At 35.9% G+C, this 24,199-nt stretch overlaps 1 protein-coding gene across 2 annotated transcripts in view; it reads left to right on the forward strand.

Moving 5' to 3' along the window:
• tspan9a (tetraspanin 9a) overlaps window positions 1-24,199 on the forward strand; it is a 253,478-nt gene that overhangs the window by 206,108 nt on the left and 23,171 nt on the right. For both annotated transcript variants that reach the window (XM_058086240.2, XM_058086239.2), the window contains 2 exons: window positions 12,239-12,430; window positions 19,214-19,288. In XM_058086240.2, coding sequence (XP_057942223.1) covers window positions 12,239-12,430; window positions 19,214-19,288 — 267 coding nt within the window. The remainder of the gene's footprint in view (window positions 1-12,238; window positions 12,431-19,213; window positions 19,289-24,199) is intronic.

The following is a 24,199-nucleotide window of genomic DNA, read 5'->3' on the forward strand; positions in this document are numbered from 1 at the left end:
ACAACCATGTAGTAGGGACCCCCGAAAAGAGAAAAACAAAGGGTGAACTGCATATTCACATATACTCTCCTCGCTGCGAGTAACTTTGAATATTGTTGTCTGTCTCTTCTGTATTTCTGTATTTAAGTGTTTTTAAAAGTGTCACAGGAGTTTGAACCTGACATTTACTACCGTTTACTACCGTTTCCATCAGCATAACAATACCTGCAAGAATGTGTCAAGATAAGAACTCATAAAACAATAAAAGTAATTACTCTCACATATACACACACACATAGACAAACTCGCTGCGAGTAACTTTGAATATTGTTGTCTGTCTCTTCTGTATTTCTGCAAAGTGTTTTTAAAAGCGTCACAGGGGTTTGAACCTGACACTCTCCTATACAGAGGATATAACTATAACTATAACTCATCCAAATGCATGAACACACACCGCGCATTTATCACCTGTGTCTCTATCCGAGCTGAAAACCAACGCTGCGGCCGGGTCTGTGTTTGCACAAGGTCACACGGGATGACCCTGCAGATAAAAACCACCACAGAGAAAATCCCCAGGCTACTTTTCACCTCATGCTATAGACTGGGAACACTTGAAATACATTTGTAACAATGTGTTTTACTGTTCTCTCAAACATAGCCAGCCAATGTCACCTCGGTTCACTCCACCAAGTCCCCGCGCATGTTAGGAATCATCAATTATGAAGGAATTGTGCCTGCTTCTAGTTGAGGTTACCGTTTTTGTTCTTGGTGGGGTTTTTTTGTCTGGGCGGAGCATGTTTTAAGCATATCGACCGGGATTCAGAAGTGGTTAAAGATCCCTTACGAGCCCATTTAGTTGTTCCACTCTACGTTGACCTTGAGGCTTGGACTTATTTTGATACGAGGCGGACTGAGCAGGACGGTGCTGAGGCTCGAGATTTTTCTTCTGAAATCTTCCATGTTGCCCATAAGGGATTTCCTATTTTCCTAAGTCTTTTGCTCCTCGGGTACGCATACTGTGCAGGAAACAGGTTGAGTGCCTAACCCTGTACTAATACATGAGTCTCTGGCCCTGGTGTAGCGCCGCTGAGCCAGCATGCTCATTAAGCCCTTCTACGAGTCAAACTCGATGGGAGACTGCCCAACTGTCTGCCCGCCTCTGAGGATTTTCAGCTTGGCTGCACTGGCAGACCGGGTGAGATATTTATTCCAGCCAAATGTCTGTGCGCCTCCACGGGCAGGGCACTTTATGTGGGGGAAAAATAATAATAGTAATGTTGCTTATTTTCATAACGCATGGACTTCTTAGTGTAAATGCCTGGGGAGATATATTCATTAACATCTTTGGCACGATTGGGATTGAACCTTGATTCGGGGATGTGCATCCCTGCATATTAAGGTTCGAATTTTGGGAGTTAGCCGTCGTGCCCTCCCAGCGGACATAATTTTTTCACGCCTTTGAAATTTGAAATACGATTGTGAACCCGATTATATTTACCTCAGTTTATCAGTAAACTGTTTTGGTTGTTGACACCCACCGGCATTGTAGTCCCCACCCCCCCACCCCAGCCTCTCTGAGGTTCTTCACGGTTAGGGATGGGTATATCATTAATTTTGTTCATCTGTGTGGAACTGAGTGTCGATTAATTGAGACGAATGGAGCTCACTACTTGGCCGCCATGGTGACGAGTTTGCAACCTTAAGAAGAACCATGTGATTATTCCGCAAAATACAACATGGACACTTTGTTCCTGTGCTAAGTTTCTCCCACTCTGCAAACTCGATGATGTCATTGAGTGCTAATGTTGATGTTTGTTTGGTGTACAATTTCAAGTGAATTCATGCTAGCACATTGCCTGCTACCATAAACATCAAACATAATTACTCCAGGCTCTTACTGGTGGATGGTGAGTCTGGATTAATTTTGATGTTCCTGTCTTAGTTTTATACAATTGTAATGGTAATGGTTTTATTTCATTTGAACATGCATCAGATTACAATTTAGCGCATCCCATAATCAGTTCCCAGTTCCACATGTCCAAAAAAGGAGTAGGAAGAAGCAAAGCTTATTAAATCCTACCCCTCCATATGGTACTTTTACAATCAGTAACTGTTACATTTGTTCACTTCCTGCTTTCCAAATATAGTTTAAGTTTTTTTTGTTTTAATTTAATTTAATTTAATTTAATTTAATTTAATTTAATTTAATTTAATTTAATTTAATTTAATTTAATTTTTTATTTAAAATTTTAATTTTTAAAGTTTTATTTTTTGTTACACTTGTTCACTTCCTGCTTTCCTAATATAGTTTAAGTATTTTTAAATATTTTTATTTTAATTTTAATTTTAATTTTTTTATAATTGTTGGAGCACAAGCCGGCCTCTGGGTCCAAAAATGTTGGGGACCACCGGTTCAAAACCATTCATAGGGACATTCTTCCATCTCGGAAAAAATATCGACAAAAAAAAAAAAACCTAAATCATACTTAAGAAACCCCTTGTTGCCAGGTAGTACAAGACTGTTACTTCCTCGTGTAAGGAGCAGGGGCGCCGACCTTCCTTGACTACTCTCTTTAAAGGGTTACAGTCGCCCCCGTAGAGGGTGGAAACCTCTAAGTCAGGGTCAAGAGGGATTCAAACAGGTTTCCACAGCCGAATATGTCGAGCAACACTGAAGCCTTGCTCTCCTGTGGAAGTGTTTGGCCTGGAACATCAGGCTTTGGCTCCATGCTTTGTTTTCTCGACTCGGATTGCTTGGATCCCTCCGAGTCTCCATCCAAGCAGGCTTGCCTGGCTTCCTGTCTCCGATCACAGAGCGACTAGTGCTCTCCGGCTTGTTCCCAATGCATAATTGAAGTGCCTGTGGGTTCTTACGCTGATTGAAGAGTCTTGTTGGGATGGCTCGGAACAGTAAAATTGGTTCGAGGCATCCAATACTGCTTCTTCTTGCCTTTTCCAAGACCTTTTTTTGTGTCTCGGCCTCTAAGTTTAGCAGCTATTGTCAGGTGTGTGAGATGTGCACGTGTCAGCCTAGACGTCATGTATAGCTAAGGACAGGCAGAGAATGGCTTTAATCCTTCCAGCTACAATTGGTTTCTGGTCACACTGTGGTGGTTTGGACCTTCAGCTCTTTTTAGAGAGAGGACGAGCAGGGGGGGCGACATGGATAGTTGCATCACTGAGCAACCTTCAAAAAGGGTAATGTTGCGTTTTTCAAATTAAATAAGAAGGATGACATCATCACGGATGTTTTGCAGAGCATATGTAGAATGTGTCATAACCTTTTTTTATATATTTTATTGTTATTGTTAATGTTATTTTTTGTTATTATTTTTGTTATATTTTGTATTGTTATTTATATATATTTTTTATTTTTATTTTTTAAGTTTTTTCCACATATTAGGCTGTGGGGAAAAATACATATATATAAATATATAAAAATATATAATAAAAAACATAATAATATAAAAATATTATATACATATATACATATATATAAAAACAAAAAACAAACAAAACAAAAATATATATATTTTTTCCACATATATATTTATATATTTACAGAATTTGGAACCTACCTTCTACGGAATAGAAATGTAAAACTAGCAAATAAAGACACCAATATAAAATAAAATTATAAATAATTGTCATAATTCTCCCAATAAAACTAGCATCAATACAGAACAAAACAAAAACAATATTACACTACTTTAATTTAGGACTGGGCGATATGTTCTAAATTCTTTTTTTTTCTTTCCTAATTTAATTTAATTTAATTTAATTTAATTTAATTTAATTTAATTTAATTTAATTTAATTTAATTTAATTTAATTTAATTTAATTTAATTTAATTTAATTTAATTTAATTTAACAGCAACCCTGCAGATGTTAATGTTAACCCTGCAAGAATGTGTCAAGATAAGAACTCATGAAATAATAAAAGTAATTACTCTCACATATACACACACACACATAGACAAACAAATACAGCTCGTGCAACTGCCTCCCCCCCCTTAGAGTTGCACGGCCATGTAGTAGGTAGTCGGGAGAGAATAAAAAGTACTCGCTGCGAGTAACTTTGAATATTATCTGTCTCTTCTGTATTTCTGTATTTAACTGTTTTTAAAAGTGTCACAGGAGTTTGAACCTGACATTTACTACCGCTTACTACTGTTTACGTCAGCATAACAATACCGTCGTGTTCGATTCCCTTAGCGGGATGAGTAGCGCTACTATTTATGGACATAACAATATAATTGTCCACAGATTGAAGAGCACGTGTTCATAGAAAGCAGCGAGTTGTGTGATTCTATCAAGACTCCACTGACTGAATGAAAGTTTAACCAGGCAGATATAGCATATTTAATCTTATGCCCCGGAATCCATGCAGTGTTTATTCTGGGCATGAAAGCACTGTTTCCCTAAGCCACCAGTGCAGATTCTGTGAATAATTTACTTGTTATACAATTTACATTGGCTTTGCATTATTCACAGAAGAATGGCTAGGATGCCCCTAGCAAGCCGGGGCAGACCGCGGCGGTGGGTTTTTGGTTTAATCAAATTCTGCGTTTTTTTGACTACTTGGGGCAAATAAATATTGGATTTCAGAAAGGGGCAATAAGCATCATAATTATATATCTTTGCTTTACTATAGTATACTTTTCTGTAAAAAATGGTCAATGTGTGTCATGTTCCACCTCAGTTCCACTTCATCTGTTCCGCCTTGAGATGTTTGATTTATGTTTATAACTGTTACATTTGTTCACTTCCTGCTTTCTTAATATAGTTTTATTTTATTTTATTTTTATTTTATGGACTTTTGAACCCAGCAGTCTCAAGCAAGAGACCCAATCCGGCAGCCACCAAACCAAAACCAAAAAATATTTGTTCACTTCCTGTTTTCTAATATAGTTTAAGTTAAAAAAATTATTTTAATTTTAATTTTAATTTTTTTTTATAATCGTGGGAGCACAAGCCGGCCTGTGGGTCCAAAAATGTTGGGGACCACCGGTTCAAACAATTCATAGGGAGATTATTATTTTTTTATTTTTACTTTGCTTTATTAATTTTTATTATTTTTATTTTATTTTATGTTGTCAAGTCCAAACTCATCGAAATGAAAACTCTTGTCTGACCTGAAAATAATTTAATTTAATTTAATTGCGTTTTTTTTTGACTACTTGGGGCAAATAAATATTGGATTTCAGAAGGGGGCAATAAGCATCATAATTATATACCTTTGCTTTACTATAGTATACCATTCTGTAAAAAACGGCCAATGTGTGTCATGTTCAACCTCAGTTCCACATCATCTGTTCCACCTTGAGATGTTTGATTTATGTTATGTAATTAGACTGACAGTGGAAGATGGACGGGGGTCTATTTATGGATGGGGGGAGTAGTGTAATGGGCGAAATGTCGCTCTTTGTCACGGATAATACAATATGTTCCATGATAGTAAGATACAGGCCCGTACGGTGGATGAGTGGTTAGCAGTAAGGTGATCGGGAAAAATTGGGGTCGAATATCCGCTTGAGGATCTCTGTGTGGAGACCTGGGTATGAACGTGAGCGTGAAGATAGACAAACGACTAGACAAGCTACTAGCAACCACATTCCCCGTATGCACACTCTATAGTGCTACATAAACAACTGCTTCTGTTCCAATTCATGAATTCAATGGTCTCCTAGCTGCGAGCTCTGCGCGCTAACCACTCGTCCACCGTGCAGCCTCACTCATTCATGTTGCTACTAATTGACTTTAAATAGGTCACTTTTATCATATCATACAAGCCGACTAATGAATAGCTGATTTATTTATTTTTATTCTTTGGTAGAAATGCTTGAAATATTGACCTTTTATTTGCACAGTGGTGTAAAAAAGGCATGATAGATAAATACGTATCCATTTATTGCATGCTGTGCCCTTCAAAGCTATTCGTAAGACTAAGTAAAAAACAACATATTGTAAAAATAAATTCAATAAAACTAAGGAAAATTCACTTAAGCTGCATCTCTGAAATATAAATAAAATGCAACTGTGTAATGAATGCTATTATTAATGCGTACATACTCTGACTAATGACTTCCTGTCTACTGAAAAGGAAACGGCGCACAAAATGTCGATGAATGCGGAGGCTGAATTAGTACAAGCACAAGCACAAATGAAACCTTATATCTTCTTATTTCTTACTCAAGATCTACTATAGCTTCATAGGTGCACACGTTATAACAGTTATCAAATGACTCTATGAGTCTCGAGGACAGTTGACCTATGGAGTCATAAAAGATTTGAATGCTTTCATCATATGGTTTAGGTCACTGTAACATGAAGCATGCCTATGTGCTGTGAAACCATGCTCATTGGCCAATTTCTGTCAGTCAACCTACGTTAATTTTTTCATTTTTATTTTTTCATTTTTTTTTCATTTTGTCATTTTGTCATTTTGTCATTTTATCATAACAAATGCAATTTAATGTGACAGATTTTCAATTCCAAACTTTTCATTTTGTCATTTTGTTATTTTTTATTTTTTCATTTTTTTATTTTTTTCATTTTTTCATTTTTTCATTTTTTCATTTTTTCATTTTTTCATTTTTTCATTTTTTCATTTTTTTCATTTTTTCATTTTTTTCATTTTTTCATTTTGTTAATTTGTCATTTTTTCATGTTTTCATTTTGTCATTTTGTCATTTTGTTATTTTTTCATTTTGTCATTTTTTCATTTTTTTTTTTCATTTTGTCATTTTTTCATGTTTTCATTTTTTTTCATTTTGTCATTGTGTCCTTTTTTTCATTTTGTAATTTTTTCATTTTTTCATTTTGTTAATTTGTCATTTTTTCATGTTTTCATTTTTTCATTTTGTTATTTTTTCATTTTGTCATTTTTTTAATTTTTTTCTTTTTTTCATTTTGCCATTTTTTCATGTTTTCATTTTTTTTTTCATTTTGTCCTTGTGTCCTTTTTTTCATTTTGTCACTTTTTTCATTCTGTCATTTTTTTCTTTTTGTCATTTTTTCTTTTTTTTTTCATTTTGCCATTTTTTCATGTTTTCATTTTTTTTTTTCATTTTGTCCTTGTGTCCTTTTTTTTCATTTTGTCACTTTTTTCATTCTGTCATTTTTTTCATTTTGTCATTTTTTTCATTTTGTCATTTTTTTTCATTTTTTCAATTTGTCTTTTTTCAGTCATCACTTTTTTCACTGTTTTGATTTTTACTGCGCCGTCATGGTCGAAGTGTTTTATAACGGCCAACACAATTGCCTGTTGTTTCCGTGGAAAACATATCTTCTTCTTTGGAGTTATTTAGCGGTGCCTATAAAGCTTTTTTTAAGCGTCTGCAGCCACGCATGCTAGCGACCGGAACGACCCGACTGCATTCGCTTCTTTCCAATAGCAATGGCCGCCGATGACAACAGTAATTTGACAAAAGCTGTCACTCTTTTTCGACAGGAAAGTGACCTTTCCGAATGTTCAGAGCTTCAAAAGGTCGACGCTGTCCACAGATGCATGGATTCCACTCCCCCGGGCTGGGGGGGGTAAAAGTGGGGTCTTGTGTTTGGAGGGTTTTTGACACAGAGCCACTTACTGCATAGACTGATTATTCCCCAACTAGTCCCCAACCGGGATGAAGACTCCTTTTTTCGTTTTATCCCAATCTGTCTCCCCATCCAACGGTCGACCCCCTTGACCTCTGTCGGACATGTGCTTCACAGTTGCCACGCGTAGTTTATTGCAGTCAACTCAAGCTCGTTACAGGACTCAAAACAGCAGGCCCTCGTCGTTCATCTCGTCGGAATGTTATTCCCTCCGTGCCAAGATCTTTTTCTCACTTCCCTCACAAATGGCATTTAAACATTAGCTCCATTTATGTGTTCCCAATATTGTCAAACACTTAGAAAAAAGGTCACGCGTCAGTCTACCCGATCAGAAAAAAAAATACTTTATTCCTCATAGCTTAGTGTGTTAGATCCCCGGGCTTTGCAAAACAGCTGGAAGATGTTCCCGATTAACGTAAAACAAAGATGTAACAAAATTCCGAGCCGCTTTGGAACACGAGCGCATCAAAAACAGACATGAGTCATTTTGGCAGGGATACACGAGCTGCTGTGTGCTATTTAAAAAAGTAGACCAGGGGTCTCAAACACGCGGCCCGCGGGCCAAATGTGGCACGCAGGACACTACTTTGAGGCCCCCGCCTTTGATATGAAAGTTTAATGTCAGTGCGGCCCGCGCAAGTTTGATACGGATGCTGTATGGTATCATGTACCCAGATAAAAAATTATTACGTTTGATTAATGTTCATGTTAAAGGTTAAATAACTGTTAATAGTTATCCTCCCTATCCGTGTGGAAGTGGTAAGTTTTTGGCGATTTAAGTTGAAAGGAAATAACTTGAAGGCTAACCGTTTAGGTCGCTAGCTCTCTAGTTTGCGAGTTAGCATGTGTCTCAAGACCCTGCAGTTGCGCAATATGTTGTAAATAATAAAAGTATAAATGTTTTGTTAATTTTAATCTGAAAAAAATAATTTGTCTACCCACCAACTATATGTGGTTTCTTAAGTTTTTATTATTTGCCGTTTTATTATTATTATTATTATATTTATTTATTACTGATTGATTGATTTTCATTATTCTTGATTTATTTATTTTTCATCTTATTTTTTGCAGAAAAATAAAAATTACGATATTTGAGAACAGTGGAATTTTTTATCAGAGCTTTTATTGTAGAAAATCGGAACCAAAGCACTGAAAAAGTTTGTATATTTTTCTGTTTTTAATAAATATGTTGGGGTTTTTTTTTGGAAAACCTGATGCAGCCCAGACCCTAGCTCCAGTGGCCCCCAGGTAAATTGAGTTTGAGACCCCTGATTTAAGGCTTAGCGAACGATGGGTGTAAACTTTTTGTTGTTTTTAGTTGGCCAGTCTACTTGACTTGTCTCGACTCGACTCGACTCGACTCGACTTGACTTTACTAATCAAAAAAGTGTCATATCGAGAAACTCTGTGTGTCTGTGAAGACTCGACTCGACTCGACTTTACTAATCAAAAAAGTGTCATATCGAGAAACTCTGTGTGTCTGTGAAGACTCGACTCGACTTTACCAATCAAAAAAGTGTCATATCGAGAAACTCTGTGTGTCTGTGAAGACTCGACTCGACTTTACTAATCAAAAAAGTGTCATATCGAGAAACTCTGTGTGTCTGTGAAGACTCGACTCGACTCAAAAAAGTGTCATATCGAGAAACTCTGTGTCTGTGAAGACTCGACTCGATTCGACTTGACTTTACCAAACAAAAAAGAGTCATATCGAGAAACTCTGTGTCTGTGAAGACTCGACTCGATCGACTTGACTTTACCAAACAAAAAAGTGTCATATCGAGAAACTCTGTGTCTGTGAAGACTCGACTCGACTTGACTTGACTTTACCAAACAAAAAAGTGTTATATCGAGAAACTGTGTGTCTGTGAAGACTCGACTCGACTTGACTTTACCAAACAAAAAAGTGTCATATCGAGAAACTCTGTGTGTCTGTGAAGACTCGACTCGACTCGACTTGACTTTACCAAACAAAAAAGTGTCATATCGAGAAACTCTGTGTGTCTGTGAAGACTCGATCGACTTGACTTTACCAAACAAAAAAGTGTCATATCGAGAAACTCTGTGTCTGTGAAGACTCGACTCGACTTGACTTGACTTTACCAAACAAAAAAGTGTTATATCGAGAAACTGTGTGTCTGTGAAGACTCGACTCGACTTGACTTTACCAAACAAAAAAGTGTCATATCGAGAAACTCTGTGTGTCTGTGAAGACTCGACTCGACTCGACTTTACTAATCAAAAAAGTGTCATATCGAGAAACTCTGTGTCTGTGAAGATAAAATGAAATGATGTCTCGTTTGGTAGATAAGCGCATGGCCGTACATGGACTCAAACCCGGTGGCAAATGTTCCAGTCATAACCGTGTCAATGAAACCGTTCTAGTAATGCCTTGACGGTGCAGGTGCGCCTAATAAAATGTCCAGTGACCGAGTGGGAATGAATGTGTGACTGTCACTTTGACTGAGTGCACAGCCAGTTTGCTTTATATTGCTGAAAGGCATTAAAGTGTGCTCAAGCAGTGTTGCAAAGATGAAAATGGAAGGTGGTCGTGGAGGGGGGGGCGTGAAACGAGAGCACAGAAAGGTAGCGGCGTCATGATTTACCATGACACCTTTCCATATTTTACCTTATTTGAGATTTTTTGTTTTATTCATTTCAAGATAGCTGTGGGTATTTCATTCTATTTGGCATAGACAAGAATATGCCACCACTTAGCTGGTGGGCTATATTTCACAGTGCGGTGCGGACGTTGTGCCGGCACTTTTCCATGATAGATGGACCTCTACATGAGTGGTCATGCAACTCTAATGGGGGGAGAAGACAGTTGCACAAGCTGTATTTGTTTGTCTATGTGTGTGAGAGTAATTACTTTTATTGTTTTATGAGAGTGAATGTCCATATACAGTAGCGCTACTCATCCCGCCAAGGGAATCGAACAAGACGGTATTGTTATGCTGACGTAAACGTTAGTAAATGTCAGGTTCAAACTCCTGTGACACTTTTAAAAACAGTTAAATACAGAAATACAGAAGAGGCAGACAACAATATTCAAAGTTACTCGCAGCGATTAGAGTGAAACTACATACCCGGTGACATGCCGCTACACTCTTTTTGGGGGTCCCCACTACATGGTCATGCAACTCTAAGGGGGGGGGAGAAGGCAGTTGCACAAGCTGTATTTGTTTGTCTATGTGTGTGAGAGTAATTACTTTTATTGTTTTATGAGAGTGAATGTCGATATACAGTAGCGCTACTCATCCCACCAAGGGAATCGAACAAGACGGTATTGTTATGCTGACGTAAACGGTAGTAAACGGTAGTAAATGTCAGGTTCAAACTCCTGTGACACTTTTAAAAACAGTTAAATACAGAAATACAGAAGAGGCAGACAACAATATTCAAAGTTACTCGCAGCGATTAGAGTGAAACTACATACCCAGTGACATGCCGCTATACTCTTTTCGGGGGTCCCCACTACATGGTCATGCAACTCTAAGGGGGGGAGAAGACAGTTGCACAAGCTGTATTTGTTTGTCTATGTGTGTGAGAGTAATTGCTTTTATTGTTTTATGAGCGTGAATGTCCATATACAGTAGCGCTACTCATCCCACCAAGGGAATCGAACAAGACGGTATTGTTATGCTGGCGTAAACGGTAGTAAACGGTAGTAAATGTCAGGTTCAAACTCCTGTGACACTTTTAAAAACAGTTAAATACAGAAATACAGAAGAGACAGACAACAATATTCAAAGTTACTCGCAGCGATTAGAGTGAAATTACATACCCGGTGACATGCCGCTACACTCTTTTTGGGGGTCCCCACTACATGGTCATGCAACTCTAAGGGGGGGGGGGGCAGTTGCACAAGCTGTATTTGTTTGTCTATGTGTGTTAGTATAGTATGTGAGAGTAATTACTTTTATTGTTTTATGAGAGTGAAACCACATACTTTTTATTCTCTCCCTACTACATGGCTGTGCAACTCTAAGGGGGGGAGAAGACAGTTGCACAAGCTGTATTTGTTTGTCTATGTGTGTTTGTATATGTGAGAGTAATTACTTTTATTGTTTTATGAGTTCTTATTTTGACACATTCTTGCAGGATTAACATGAACATCTGCAGGGTTGACCTCCAGGACCTGGGGGTCGCTGGGGGGTCTCTGATCAGACACTTTCTATTGTCTAAGCAAATTGATACAAGGGTGATAACTAACATTATATTCATTCTATTTACATTTTATACTAACAGTGGGATCTTCAAATCCAAAGCCTTGTATTAAATCATTTTTGGATTACTCGCAGACTTGACATACATTGTGGAGGCGGGTCTAATGACCGCGTGGGATTAGAAAAGTACGCCCTTTGGGGGGTTTTGACATGAACCGCATGTGAATTGGGGAGGTTTTGAGGCTTCCATTTGTGGGCAGGGCAGCATTAATTAAATCTCTGCTTGCTGTTGGTTTTAATGTAATTATTTCAAATGCGCAACATCGGAATAGCCGACATCCAGTGATTAGCTTTAATCCCTTTCTATTTTCATTGCTTTGACATGCTTGTGATTACTGCAGTATTCCGAATGTTGTGTAGTACTGGTTCTTTATTCCATCGACGAGACGATGTGTTTGGTTTTCTCACCTTATCCTTTTCCTGTCCTGCAGTTGTGCGGCTGTGGGCTGCTCGGCGTGGGCATCTGGCTGTCTGTGTCTCAGGGCAGCTTCGCCACCTTCTCGCCCTCGTTCCCTGCACTGTCGGCTGCCAACATGGTCATCGCCGTCGGTGCCATCGTCATGGTAACAGGCTTTCTGGGTTGTCTTGGCGCCATCAAAGAGAACAAGTGCCTGCTACTGAGTGTGAGTAATTTTAATTTTATGTTTTTTATACTAAAGCATTTGTCAAGCTATCACGAGAGCTTGGTAACTGAAGAAAACAACACTTATGGAAATAGTATTTTTTTTTATTTGTATGACTTTCTGTCATAACCATAACATACACAATAGAGGACCAATTTGTCAGGATAACAGTTTTAATAACAGTTATCAGAAACATTTAACACCAGAAATGCAATACTGCATCTTGACACAAAGTACTTACATAGAATTATGTCAGTATTACATTTATACAAGCATTAATTTGACTCACTTTGTTAAAATTACACCTTCAAAACAGTAATTATGTCGAATGTCTTCATCAGTCGTTTCATAGAAACGAAGTTAGAGTAACTTTCTGCGTTATTTGACGGTCGTTAAATTAAAATACGCTCTGTATCAATAATATCAATATCAATATCAACACCCCGATGCTGTTAATACCCGCTAAGGCGCTGTTTCGCTTGTCAATTCGCAACATTTTCCAGCAGGATGATGCCTTCACAAGACGTGATGTTCTGTAACCGCACATTTTGTCAACCAATCCAATCCACTTTATTTATTTAACACATTTTATAAAGTTTTCAAAGTGCTGCACAGACTAGTAAAATAAAAGTAAAAATAAAATACAATAAATAAAGTAAAAAAAATTGAATTTAATCCAAAAATTAAAAATCAAAGAAGAAATAAAATAGTAAAATATATATTAAAATATTAAAAACGAGAAGCAAAAAAATAAAACAAATTAAAATAAAAAGAAAGAACTAAAAGACACAAGACCATATGACTCACTACGAGTTAAAAGCCAGAGAATAAAAGTGTTTTTTTTAAGACGAGACTTAAATCTTTCAATGTTGGGGGCCTTTTTTTTTACTTGGGAGGGGTGAGAGTTCCATAGCTTGGGGCCTCTTCTTGGGTACCACAATTTTGTAAGTCCGATACTGCAAACTTTATGCCTTTTAATTGTTTCTTTATGTGTAAAACTGAATATAAGTTGTGTTTAATGACTATGATAGGAACTTTATAGGGTTTAGAATCGGGGTGTTCGAGAGCCACATACTGAAAAATGAAAGGATGCAAGGGCATTATTTAGATCAGGGGTCTCAAACACGCGGCCCACGGGCCAAATGTGGCCCGTAGGACACTAGTTTGAGGCCCGCGCAAGTTTGATATGGATGCTGTATGGTATCATGTACCCAGAAAAAAATATTACGTTTTTATTAATGTTCATGTTAAAGGTTAAATAACTGCTAATAGTTATCCTCCCTATCTGTGTGGAAGTGGTAAGTTTTTGACTATTTAAGTTTAAAGGAAATAACTTCCTTTAGGTCCCGTTTAGGTCGCTAGCTGTCTAGTTTGCGAGTTAGCATGTGTCTCAAGACCCTGCAGTTGCGCAATATGTTGTAAATAAAAAAAGTATAAATGTGATTATAGTCGTGTTTTGTCATGTCTACAGGGCTCTAATAATGCTTTGTTAATTTTAATGTGAAAAAAATAATTTGTCTACACACCAACTATATGTGGTTTCTTAAGTTTTTATTATTATTATTATTATATTTATTTATTACTGATTGATTGATTTTCTTTATTCTTGATTTAGTTATTTTTCATCTGATTTTGTGTAGAAAAATAAAAATTAAGATATTTGAGAACAGTGGAATGTTTATTAATTTTTCTGTTTTTAATAAATGCGTTTTTTTTTTTGGAAAACCTGATGCGGTCCAGTCTCACCCGAATCCCTAGCTCCAGACCCCTGATTTAGATAATCCAAGTCGGGGTGTTACAAAATCCAAACAAACCTTCAAACAGTCAATCACGATGCAGTTGTCACAGATACTGCGTCCATTGTAGCAACTCCACTGGGCTAACAAAAGAAGCTACGCCATTGTCGGAAAATTGTAGCCGAAATAATGCATAATTTCCATGCGGCACGGTCACAATCCAGCGACGGTTCTGTCAATCAATGTAGTTACAATACTGTACATGCAGCACAGGATTTATACCAGAGTGTAATTTATTATTCATAGCATGTCTGTCCCAGTGTTTCTCTGTTTGCCCAAAGTAGCACAAGTTAATTGTATAGGTTCACTCAGTGGAACGGCGCGGAAAAAAAATGGGAATTGGAGGTGGGGCTTTATGTGCTTTAGCTCAACTCTTGTAAGTCCTCGCATCAGTCAAAAAGTTCTACCAAATCTGACTGTTGGACGTGGTTCTCAGAGAGGCTTGGGATTGGACTTTTTATGTTGTATTTGTTATTCTTCCGGTCCATACCAGCGTTCGTCTCAGTCGGGTACATAAGACATGCAGAACCTGATCGACCAGATCTAGACCCAATAACACGATAGATCAGATCAGTCTACTTTGACGTGTACGTAATGACGAAGTTCAGGCGATGTCGAACCTGTAAAATGAACCAACGAACCAAGTCAAGGATCGTTGATCAGGGACCGCAGAAGGTGTGGGTGTGTGGGGGGGGGGGGGGGGTCTTCGTTCCGGGATGACCAGTTTTTTACGTATCTCGACATCTCATGTGGTCTGATTTCTTTTCCAGTACTTCGATACTGACTAACATTCAGGCTGGTATCAGTAACTTTTCATATACTTAAAACATGTTAATGTCCATCGGTTCTGTTGATGATTATGAGTGGTTTTAGTCCGCCAGATATCGTAATGCTAATGCTAATGCTAATGCTAATGCTAATGCTAATGCTAATGCTAATGGTTTTATTTCATTTGAACATGCATCAGATTACAATTGAGTGCATCCCGTAAGAAGCAAAGCTTATTAAATCCTACCCAATCAGTAACTGTTACATTTGTTCACTTCCTGCTTTCCAAATATTTCGTTTGTTTTTTGGGGGGTTTTTTTTTTCTTAAATTTTTTAACATAATGGGTACCATAGTAAGTGTCAGTATAGTGATATATAATGACCAGTTTTTTTTTACGTATCTCGACATCTCATGTGGTTTGATTTCTTTTCCAATACTTCGATACTGACTAATATTCAGGCTGGTATCAGTAACTTTTCATATACTTAAAAATTTTTTTTTGTTAATATCCATCGGTTCTGTTGATGATTATGAGTGGTTTTAGTCCGCCAGATATCGTAATGCTAATGCTAATGCTAATGCTAATGCTAATGGTTTTATTTCATTTGAACATGCATCAGATTACAATTGAGTGCATCCCGTAAGAAGCAAAGCTTATTAAATCCTACCCAATCAGTAACTGTTACATTTGTTCACTTCCTGCTTTCCAAATATTTGGTTTGTTTTTTTGGGTTTTTTTTTTCTTTAATTTTTTAACATAATGGGTACCATAGTAAGTGTCAGTATAGTGATATATAATGACCAGTTTTTTTTTACGTATCTCGACATCTCATGTGGTTTGATTTCTTTTCCAATACTTCGATACTGACTAACATTCAGGCTGGTATCAGTAACTTTTCATATACTTAAAACATTTTTTTTTGTTAATGTCCATCGGTTCTGTTGATGATTATGAGTGGTTTTAGTCCGCCAGATATCGTAATGCTAATGCTAATGCTAATGCTAATGCTAATGCTAATGCTAATGCTAATGCTAATGCTAATGGTTTTATTTCATTTGAACATGCATCAGATTACAATTGAGTGCATCCCGTAAGAAGCAAAGCTTATTAAATCATACCCAATCAGTAACTGTTACATTTGTTCACTTCCTGCTTTCCAAATATTTGGTTTGTTTTTTGGGTTTTTTTTTTCTTTAATTTTTTAACATAATGGGTACCATAGTAAGTGTCAGTATAGTGATATATAATGACCAGGTTTTTTTTACGTATCTCGACATCTCATGTGGTCTGATTTCTTTTCCAATACTTCGATACTGACTAACATTCAGGCTGGTATCAGTAACTTTTCATATACTTTAAACAACATTTTTTTTGTTAATGTCCATCGGTTCTGTTGATGATTATGAGTGGTTTTAGTCCGCCAGATATCGTAATGCTAATGCTAATGCTAATGCTAATGCTAATGGTTTTATTTCATTTGAACATGCATCAGATTACAATTGAGTGCATCCCGTAAGAAGCAAAGCTTATTAAATCATACCCAATCAGTAACTGTTACATTTGTTCACTTCCTGCTTTCCAAATATTTGGTTTGTTTTTTGGGTTTTTTTTTTCTTTAATTTTTTAACATAATGGGTACCATAGTAAGTGTCAGTATAGTGATATATAATGACCAGGTTTTTTTTACGTATCTCGACATCTCATGTGGTCTGATTTCTTTTCCAATACTTCGATACTGACTAACATTCAGGCTGGTATCAGTAACTTTTCATATACTTTAAACAACATTTTTTTTGTTAATGTCCATCGGTTCTGTTGATGATTATGAGTGGTTTTAGTCCGCCAGATATCGTAATGCTAATGCTAATGCTAATGCTAATGCTAATGGTTTTATTTCATTTGAACATGCATCAGATTACAATTGAGTGCATCCCGTAAGAAGCAAAGCTTATTAAATCATACCCAATCAGTAACTGTTACATTTGTTCACTTCCTGCTTTCCAAATATTTGGTTTGGTTTTTTGGGGTTTTTTTTTTCTTTAATTTTTTAACACAATGGGTACCATAGTAAGTGTCAGTATAGTGATATATAATGACCAGTTTTTTTTTACGTATCTCGACATCTCATGTGGTTTGATTTCTTTTCCAATACTTCGATACTGACTAACATTCAGGCTGGTATCAGTAACTTTTCATATACTTAAAACATTTTTTTTTGTTAATGTCCATCGGTTCTGTTGATGATTATGAGTGGTTTTAGTCCGCCAGATATCGTAATGCTAATGCTAATGCTAATGCTAATGCTAATGCTAATGGTTTTATTTCATTTGAACATGCATCAGATTACAATTGAGTGCATCCCGTAAGAAGCAAAGCTTATTAAATCCTACCCAATCAGTAACTGTTACATTTGTTCACTTCCTGCTTTCCAAATATTTGGTTTGTTTTTTTGGGGGTTTTTTTTTCTTTAATTTTTTAACACAATGGGTACCATAGTAAGTGTCAGTATAGTGATATATAATGACCAGGTTTTTTTTACGTATCTCGACATCTCATGTGGTCTGATTTCTTTTCCAATACTTCGATACTGACTAACATTCAGGCTGGTATCAGTAACCTTTCATATACTTTAAACAACATTTTTTTTGTTAATGTCCATCGGTTCTGTTGATGATTATGAGTGGTTTTAGTCCGCCAGATATCGTAATGCTAATGCTAATGCTAATGCTAATGCTAATGGTTTTATTTCATTTGAACATGCATCAGATTACAATTGAGTGCATCCCGTAAGAAGCAAAGCTTATTAAATCCTACCCAATCAGTAACTGTTACATTTGTTCACTTCCTGCTTTCCAAATATTTAGTTTGGTTTTTTGGGGTTTTTTTTTTCTTTAATTTTTTAACATAATGGGTACCATAGTAAGTGTCAATATAGTGATATATAATGCACATCATGACTGGTTCAAGACTCTTCATATATTTTTTTCATGTTAGCTGCTACAATAACAATATCGCTGTCGCTTGGTTAATATACAAGTCAGTTATGTAAATGAAACGCAGTTGGTGTTTTTTTGAGGGCTTTAGCGTCAAAATAGGTATTCCCCATGACATCCGTTGTTAGCTAGCTCATATTAAAGGTATGAGTATGCGTAACTTCATTAATTTAAGTACTTTGAACATTCGGGTTTACAGTGTCGATACTTTTTTATAAGTAACTACCAATTCTTTTAAGTAGGTTACACCAATCTGCAAAAAAGTTCATATTAATCAAAAAATCATAAGTTAAATAAACAGAAAAGACAGATAATGCAAGTGGCAATCAACATTTATAAGTAGAACTTTTAAGAAAATTTTAAGTTAACTATACTTATACCTATTACTTATTTTGAGCATTCGGATTTAAAGTGTCTTAAGTTGTATGTAAACTATGTTTTTAAGTTAATCTTACTTAATATAGCCATAGTTCAATTTAATCAAAACATATTAGTTAAAAGTAGTCAAAATGGAACAACTTGACTTAAGTAAGTTATTAGAACTTTTTAAAAAAAATTTGAGTATGCATATACTTAATTTATTTGAACATTTTTGAACATTTCTTTGAACATTCGGGTTTACGGACCGACGGATAGTCCCATCGCTGTGGAGCTGCACCAATCCACAGGTCGATACCGCGCTCCATTCGTCCCTCCCTTAGACAGGATATCAACACTGACCTGTTTTGTGTCTCAAAACACATAATATCCCCCAAAATAGATTTTTATTGGTATTTTCCAGAATTTAGGTTCACGTGCCGGTTCCTTGATAAACTTGGTAAATATCGAACTCAGGGGAAGTCAAGTAAGGAGCGAAAAATCATAACTGAGGTCCAAAGCTGTGTTGGAAATTAATCACGGGACATATTAAAAACCCGTTTTCTTCCCGCTTACATCTTCATGAGCCCTGCGGCACTTTTGGTTCGTCTTATTTCCCCTCACTCTGTTTTGTATAATGAGGTTGCTGAAACAAACCATTAATAGTAACCGCACTATAAATTCAGCACTTATGTTGAATTCACACTATACTGCTTTTATTATAGTATGTAGTCGACATATTTGATGCAGTCATGAAGTACGTTGCTGGCATACAAATGATAAAATGTCTTTTGATTTTTTGGGGCTTGAAGGAGCTGCCGGTGAAACAATTTTCTAAAATGGTTCTGTCTCCGTTTTTCCTGACAGTTTTTCATCGTCCTGCTGATAATTCTCCTGGCAGAAGTGATATTACTCATCCTGTTCTTTGTGTACTCAGATAAGGTGAGTTCAATTTTCTGCGCTATCTGAATTGAATTGAGGTTCTGCTCTTTGTTTTCCTTTGTTAGTTTCCCTTTTATCTAAAAATGACATCCCGAACATGCGTAGGAATCCAGTCCACCAAAAAATGCAAAGAACGTATGTAACATTCTATTTCAATGTCAAAGGTTAGAACCCAAAACGCAAACTAATCCCTACCAGTTGCTACAAGTCCTGCAAAGCATATTTCCCATGACCCCGGTTAGGGTCAAGTTAGGTGTGCGCGCATTTGTTGACAGCAGATGACAATATTTAAAGCCGGCGAGATTACTGATATCGTTGTGCTTCCATAAGATTGTTTCCACAAATAGGTCATCTTGGAGGCAACAAATGTCTTTCACACGGAACACTAAGCTCAGTTGTCAAGGACAAATCAATCATTGTGTTTGAAAGTGGTGGGTTATTAATAGCAAAGATGACAAACATCAAAATATTTCATGACATCAATTTTTTCCCGGCGACGACCACATCGTGAAAAATGAAACCACTTTGATATTTTGGACAAGAAAAAGGAAACTTACATATATTTCAAAAAAGAAAATGCAGCTCAGATTTGTGATATAGGGTTGAAAAGCCTATATATATTTATATATAATATTATTTTCTCATAAAAAATATATATATTTCAAGAAAAAATGCATCTCAGATTTGTAATATCAGGTTGAAAACCCTATACATATTTATATTTAATATTATTTTCTCATCAAAAAATATATATATATTTTTAAAAATGCATCTCAGATTTGTGATATAGGGTTGAAAGGCCTATATATATTTATATATAATATTTTCTCATAAAAAATATATATATATTTCAAGAAAAAAAATCTCAGATTTGTGATATACTAGGGTTGAAAAGCCAATATATATATATGCATAATATTATTTAATATAGTATATATTAAATATAATGATTAAATAATATATATAATATATTATAATATATAATATAATATATTAATATAGAATATATTTTCTTTTTTTCTGTTGTTTTTTCCAAATATTTAAAATTAATGTTCTTCTCGTAATATTTTGACTTTATTGCCATAATAGTATTAGAACTTTTTCCCTAATTTTCCAATAATTACAACTTTGTTTTGTTCCTGATAATATTCTGACTTAAAAAACAAACAAATAAATAACTAACATATTTTTTTCTTTCATGTTTCAACTCAGTGCTATTAAAATTTTAATTTTAACTTTTAAAATTGTGACCTTTTTCTCATTTGAGTACGGAATTTTTTGTGTTAATATTTTTATTCTTTAAAAATTACAGCTGTTTTTCACATTTTTGCTGTTGTATTTTTTTCCAACTATTATAACTTTATTGTATTTAACATTAACATTAACATTCTCGTAACATTTTTCATGTTTGCCATCACTGGTTCTCTTTTATGGTTGCACAAGAATCAAACTCCAAACCCGGTTTGTTGGTGAAATAATACAAATAAAAATGCTAACCATCAAATATCATGATGACACATTTACAGCGGAACCTCGGTTAGCATGTTTTTGCGGTTAACATCCAAACTTTATGCTAAATTTTTGCCTCGCTTCAGTACCGCTACATTTTTTGGTTAGCATAAAATAGATTTTGCATCTTGTGGCGTTATTAATAAACCGCATAAGTCCAAAACTGTCATCTTAACGTCTTTGGCTTCCAGCTAAGAAGCTAGCTTGCTAACATAATAGCAACAAAACATAGCCCGTCTAGGATGTCATTAGACATGTTTTTATACTTTAACATTATAAAAAAATTCCAAAAGCATAAAAATGACGATTGTAAGGAATAAATAAACATTTAAAGCTACTTTTATATTCACCAAGGACGTGATTCTTGAATTCGTGAAATAATACAAAATAAAAATGCTAACCATCAAATATCATGATGACACATTTACAGCGGAACCTCGGTTAGCATGTTTTTGCGGTTAACATCCAAACTTTATGCTAAACTTTTGCTTTGCTTAAGTACCGCTACATTTTTTGGTTAGCATAAAATAGATTTTGCGTCTTGTGGCGTTATTAATAAACCGCATAAGTCCAAAACTGTCATCTTAACGTCTTTGGCTTCCAGCTAAGAAGCTAGCTTGCTAACATAATAGCAACAAAACGTTACCCGTCTAGGATGTCATCAGACATGTTTTTATACTTTAACATTATAAAAAAATCTCATACAAAAATGACAATTGTAAGGAATGCTACTTTTATATTCACCGAGGACGTGATTCTTGAATTTGTGAAATAATACAAAATAAAAATGCTAACTATCAAATATCATGATGACACATTTACAGCGGAACCTCGGTTAGCATGTTTTTGCGGTTAACATCCAAACTTTATGCTAATAATACAAAATAAAAACGGTAACCATCAAATATCATGATGACACATTTACAGCGGAACCTCGGTTAGCATGTTTTTCAGTTAACATCCAAACTTTATGCTAAATTTTTTGCCTCGCTTCAGTACCGCTACATTTTTTTGGTTAGCATAAAATAGATTTTGCGTCTTGTCATGTTTTTATACTTTAACATTATAAAAAAATTCCAAAAGCATAAAAATGACGATTGTAAGGAATAAATAAACATTTAAAGCTACTTTTATATTCACCAAGGACGTGATTCTTGATATTAGTGTTCCCGAAGACTCGATGACGTTGCCAGACGCAACACGGATGCCAGGTATTTCTTCAATTCAGTCAGTTCAATAATGTTTTTCACCTTCTTTATCAAAATTTTGGCACTTGATGTTTCGCTTCAAACAAATCAATGATGCAAAAACAGCCAGTTTTCTACCTCCAGTATACAAATACAAGTATTAGCTTTATTATCCGACAGTAAGTATTATCAGGAATGGACAATGTTTCAGATATTCACAGCGTGTACTGGTCATTTTTCTGGTTTCTATGATTTATAGCAGGAACTTGATAACATGCCAAAATTGAACATATCCTCGAATGAAAGTGTGTAATGCAACTGTCTGCACTTGACCACTAGCTTCTCGGGTCGGGGGGGTGGAAAACCGTAGCAGTCCAATATTCACACAGTCAGCTTTTTTTTTGTAAAATAGCAAAAATATCACAGATTCCATTTTTGGAAGGTTTTTGTAGCAAGGATCAATTGTTTATTCTGTCTTGAATGGTCCTTATTAATCGATGGCAAGGGTCCTCCATAGACGGCCCACGGACCACATCGGGCCCGGCGGAGGTTTTCATTTGTCCCACATCATGACACCATTTAGTCTTTTTACAAAAATACTCCTTTAGGTAGTACTAGACGACCATTACCCATACTGGTAATGGTAATGGTTTTATTTCATTTGAACATGCATCAGATTCCAATTGAGTGCATCCCATAATCAGTTCCCAGTTCCACATGTCCGAAAGGAGTAGGAAGAAGCAAAGCTTATTAAATCCTACCCCTCCATCTGGTACTTTTATAATCAGTAACTGTTACATTTGTTCACTTCCTGCTTTCCAAATATTTGGTTTGGGTTTTTTTTTGTTTTTTTAAATTTAATTTAATTTAATTTAATTTAATTTAATTTAATTTAATTTAATTTAATTTAATTTAATTTAATTTAATTTAATTCATTCATTCATTCATTTTCTACCGCTTTTTCCTCACGAGGGTCGCGGGGGGTGCTGGAGCCTATCCCAGCTGTCTTCGGGCGAGAGGCAGGGTACACCCTGGACTGCCAGCCAATCACAGGGCACATATAGACAAACAACCATTCACACTCACATTCATACCTATGGACAATTTGGAGTGGCCAATTAACCTAGCATGTTTTTGGAATGTGGGAGGAAACCGGAGTACCCGGACAAAACCCACACATGCACGAGGAGAACATGCAAACTCCACACAGAGATGGCCGAGGGTGGGAATTGAACCCTGGTCTCCTAGCTGTGAGGTCTGCGCGCTAATAACTAGACCGCCATGCCGCTTAATTTAATTTAATTTAATTTAATTTAATTTAATTTAATTTAATTTAATTTAATTTAATTTAATTTAATTTAATTTAATTTAATTTAATTTAATTTAATTTAATTTAATTTAATTTAACAAGGTGATATGACCATACAATGACATATTGTGTACAATAGTAACTGTCAATATAGTGACATATAATGCACATCATGACTGGTTCAAACATCGACTGCTTGTATTGTTTCTTGAATTGGCTCATCGTTGTGCATTGTTTGATTCCCTTACTCAATCCATTCCATAGTTTGATTCCACATACTGAAATGCTATGCTAATGCTAACGTAGTCCTAGCATAGAAGTGTTTCAAATGTACTTCTTCCCTGAGATTATATTTCTCCTCTCTTGTAGAGAAGTATTGGATGACATTTTTAGCTAATTGGTTATTTTTAGCCTTATGTATTATTATTATTTTAGCTGTTTGAAGATGAACTATATCAGCAAGTTGAAGAATTTGTGATTTTAGAAATAAGGAGTTAGTATGTTCTCTGTAGGCGCCATTATGAATTATCCTTACTGGCCTTTTTTGCAGTACATTTAGCGAGTGAAGATTGCTTTTATAGTTACTAGCCCATATTAGCCCAGAGAACGACAGATTGTGACTGAATGGACAGTAATTTCGATTTGACTTTGTAAGACTAAACCGTGGTTGCAGGCGCCTGTCAATGTTAGCTTAAAAGCGTCCAGCTGTGGTCTTCCAGACTTGTTAATAAATGCCTTGTGATTAGGAGATCAAGTAGCAGAAGAGGATTAATGATTCCTCTGATCACAGCCTGTAGCAAAGGATGAGGAGATCCTTATGCATAGCAGATTCGAACACCGGGAAGAAGTCTGTCCGGACACTCGTTTTCCTGAAGCTACACAACATAGCATTGTTTTCGGAAAGAG

This window comes from Doryrhamphus excisus, linkage group LG6 (genome assembly GCF_037039965.1).
Source record: "Doryrhamphus excisus strain RoL-2023G ecotype Guam linkage group LG6, RoL_Dexc_Guam_v1.1, whole genome shotgun sequence".
In the NCBI taxonomy this organism is placed as follows: domain Eukaryota; kingdom Metazoa; phylum Chordata; class Actinopteri; order Syngnathiformes; family Syngnathidae; genus Doryrhamphus; species Doryrhamphus excisus.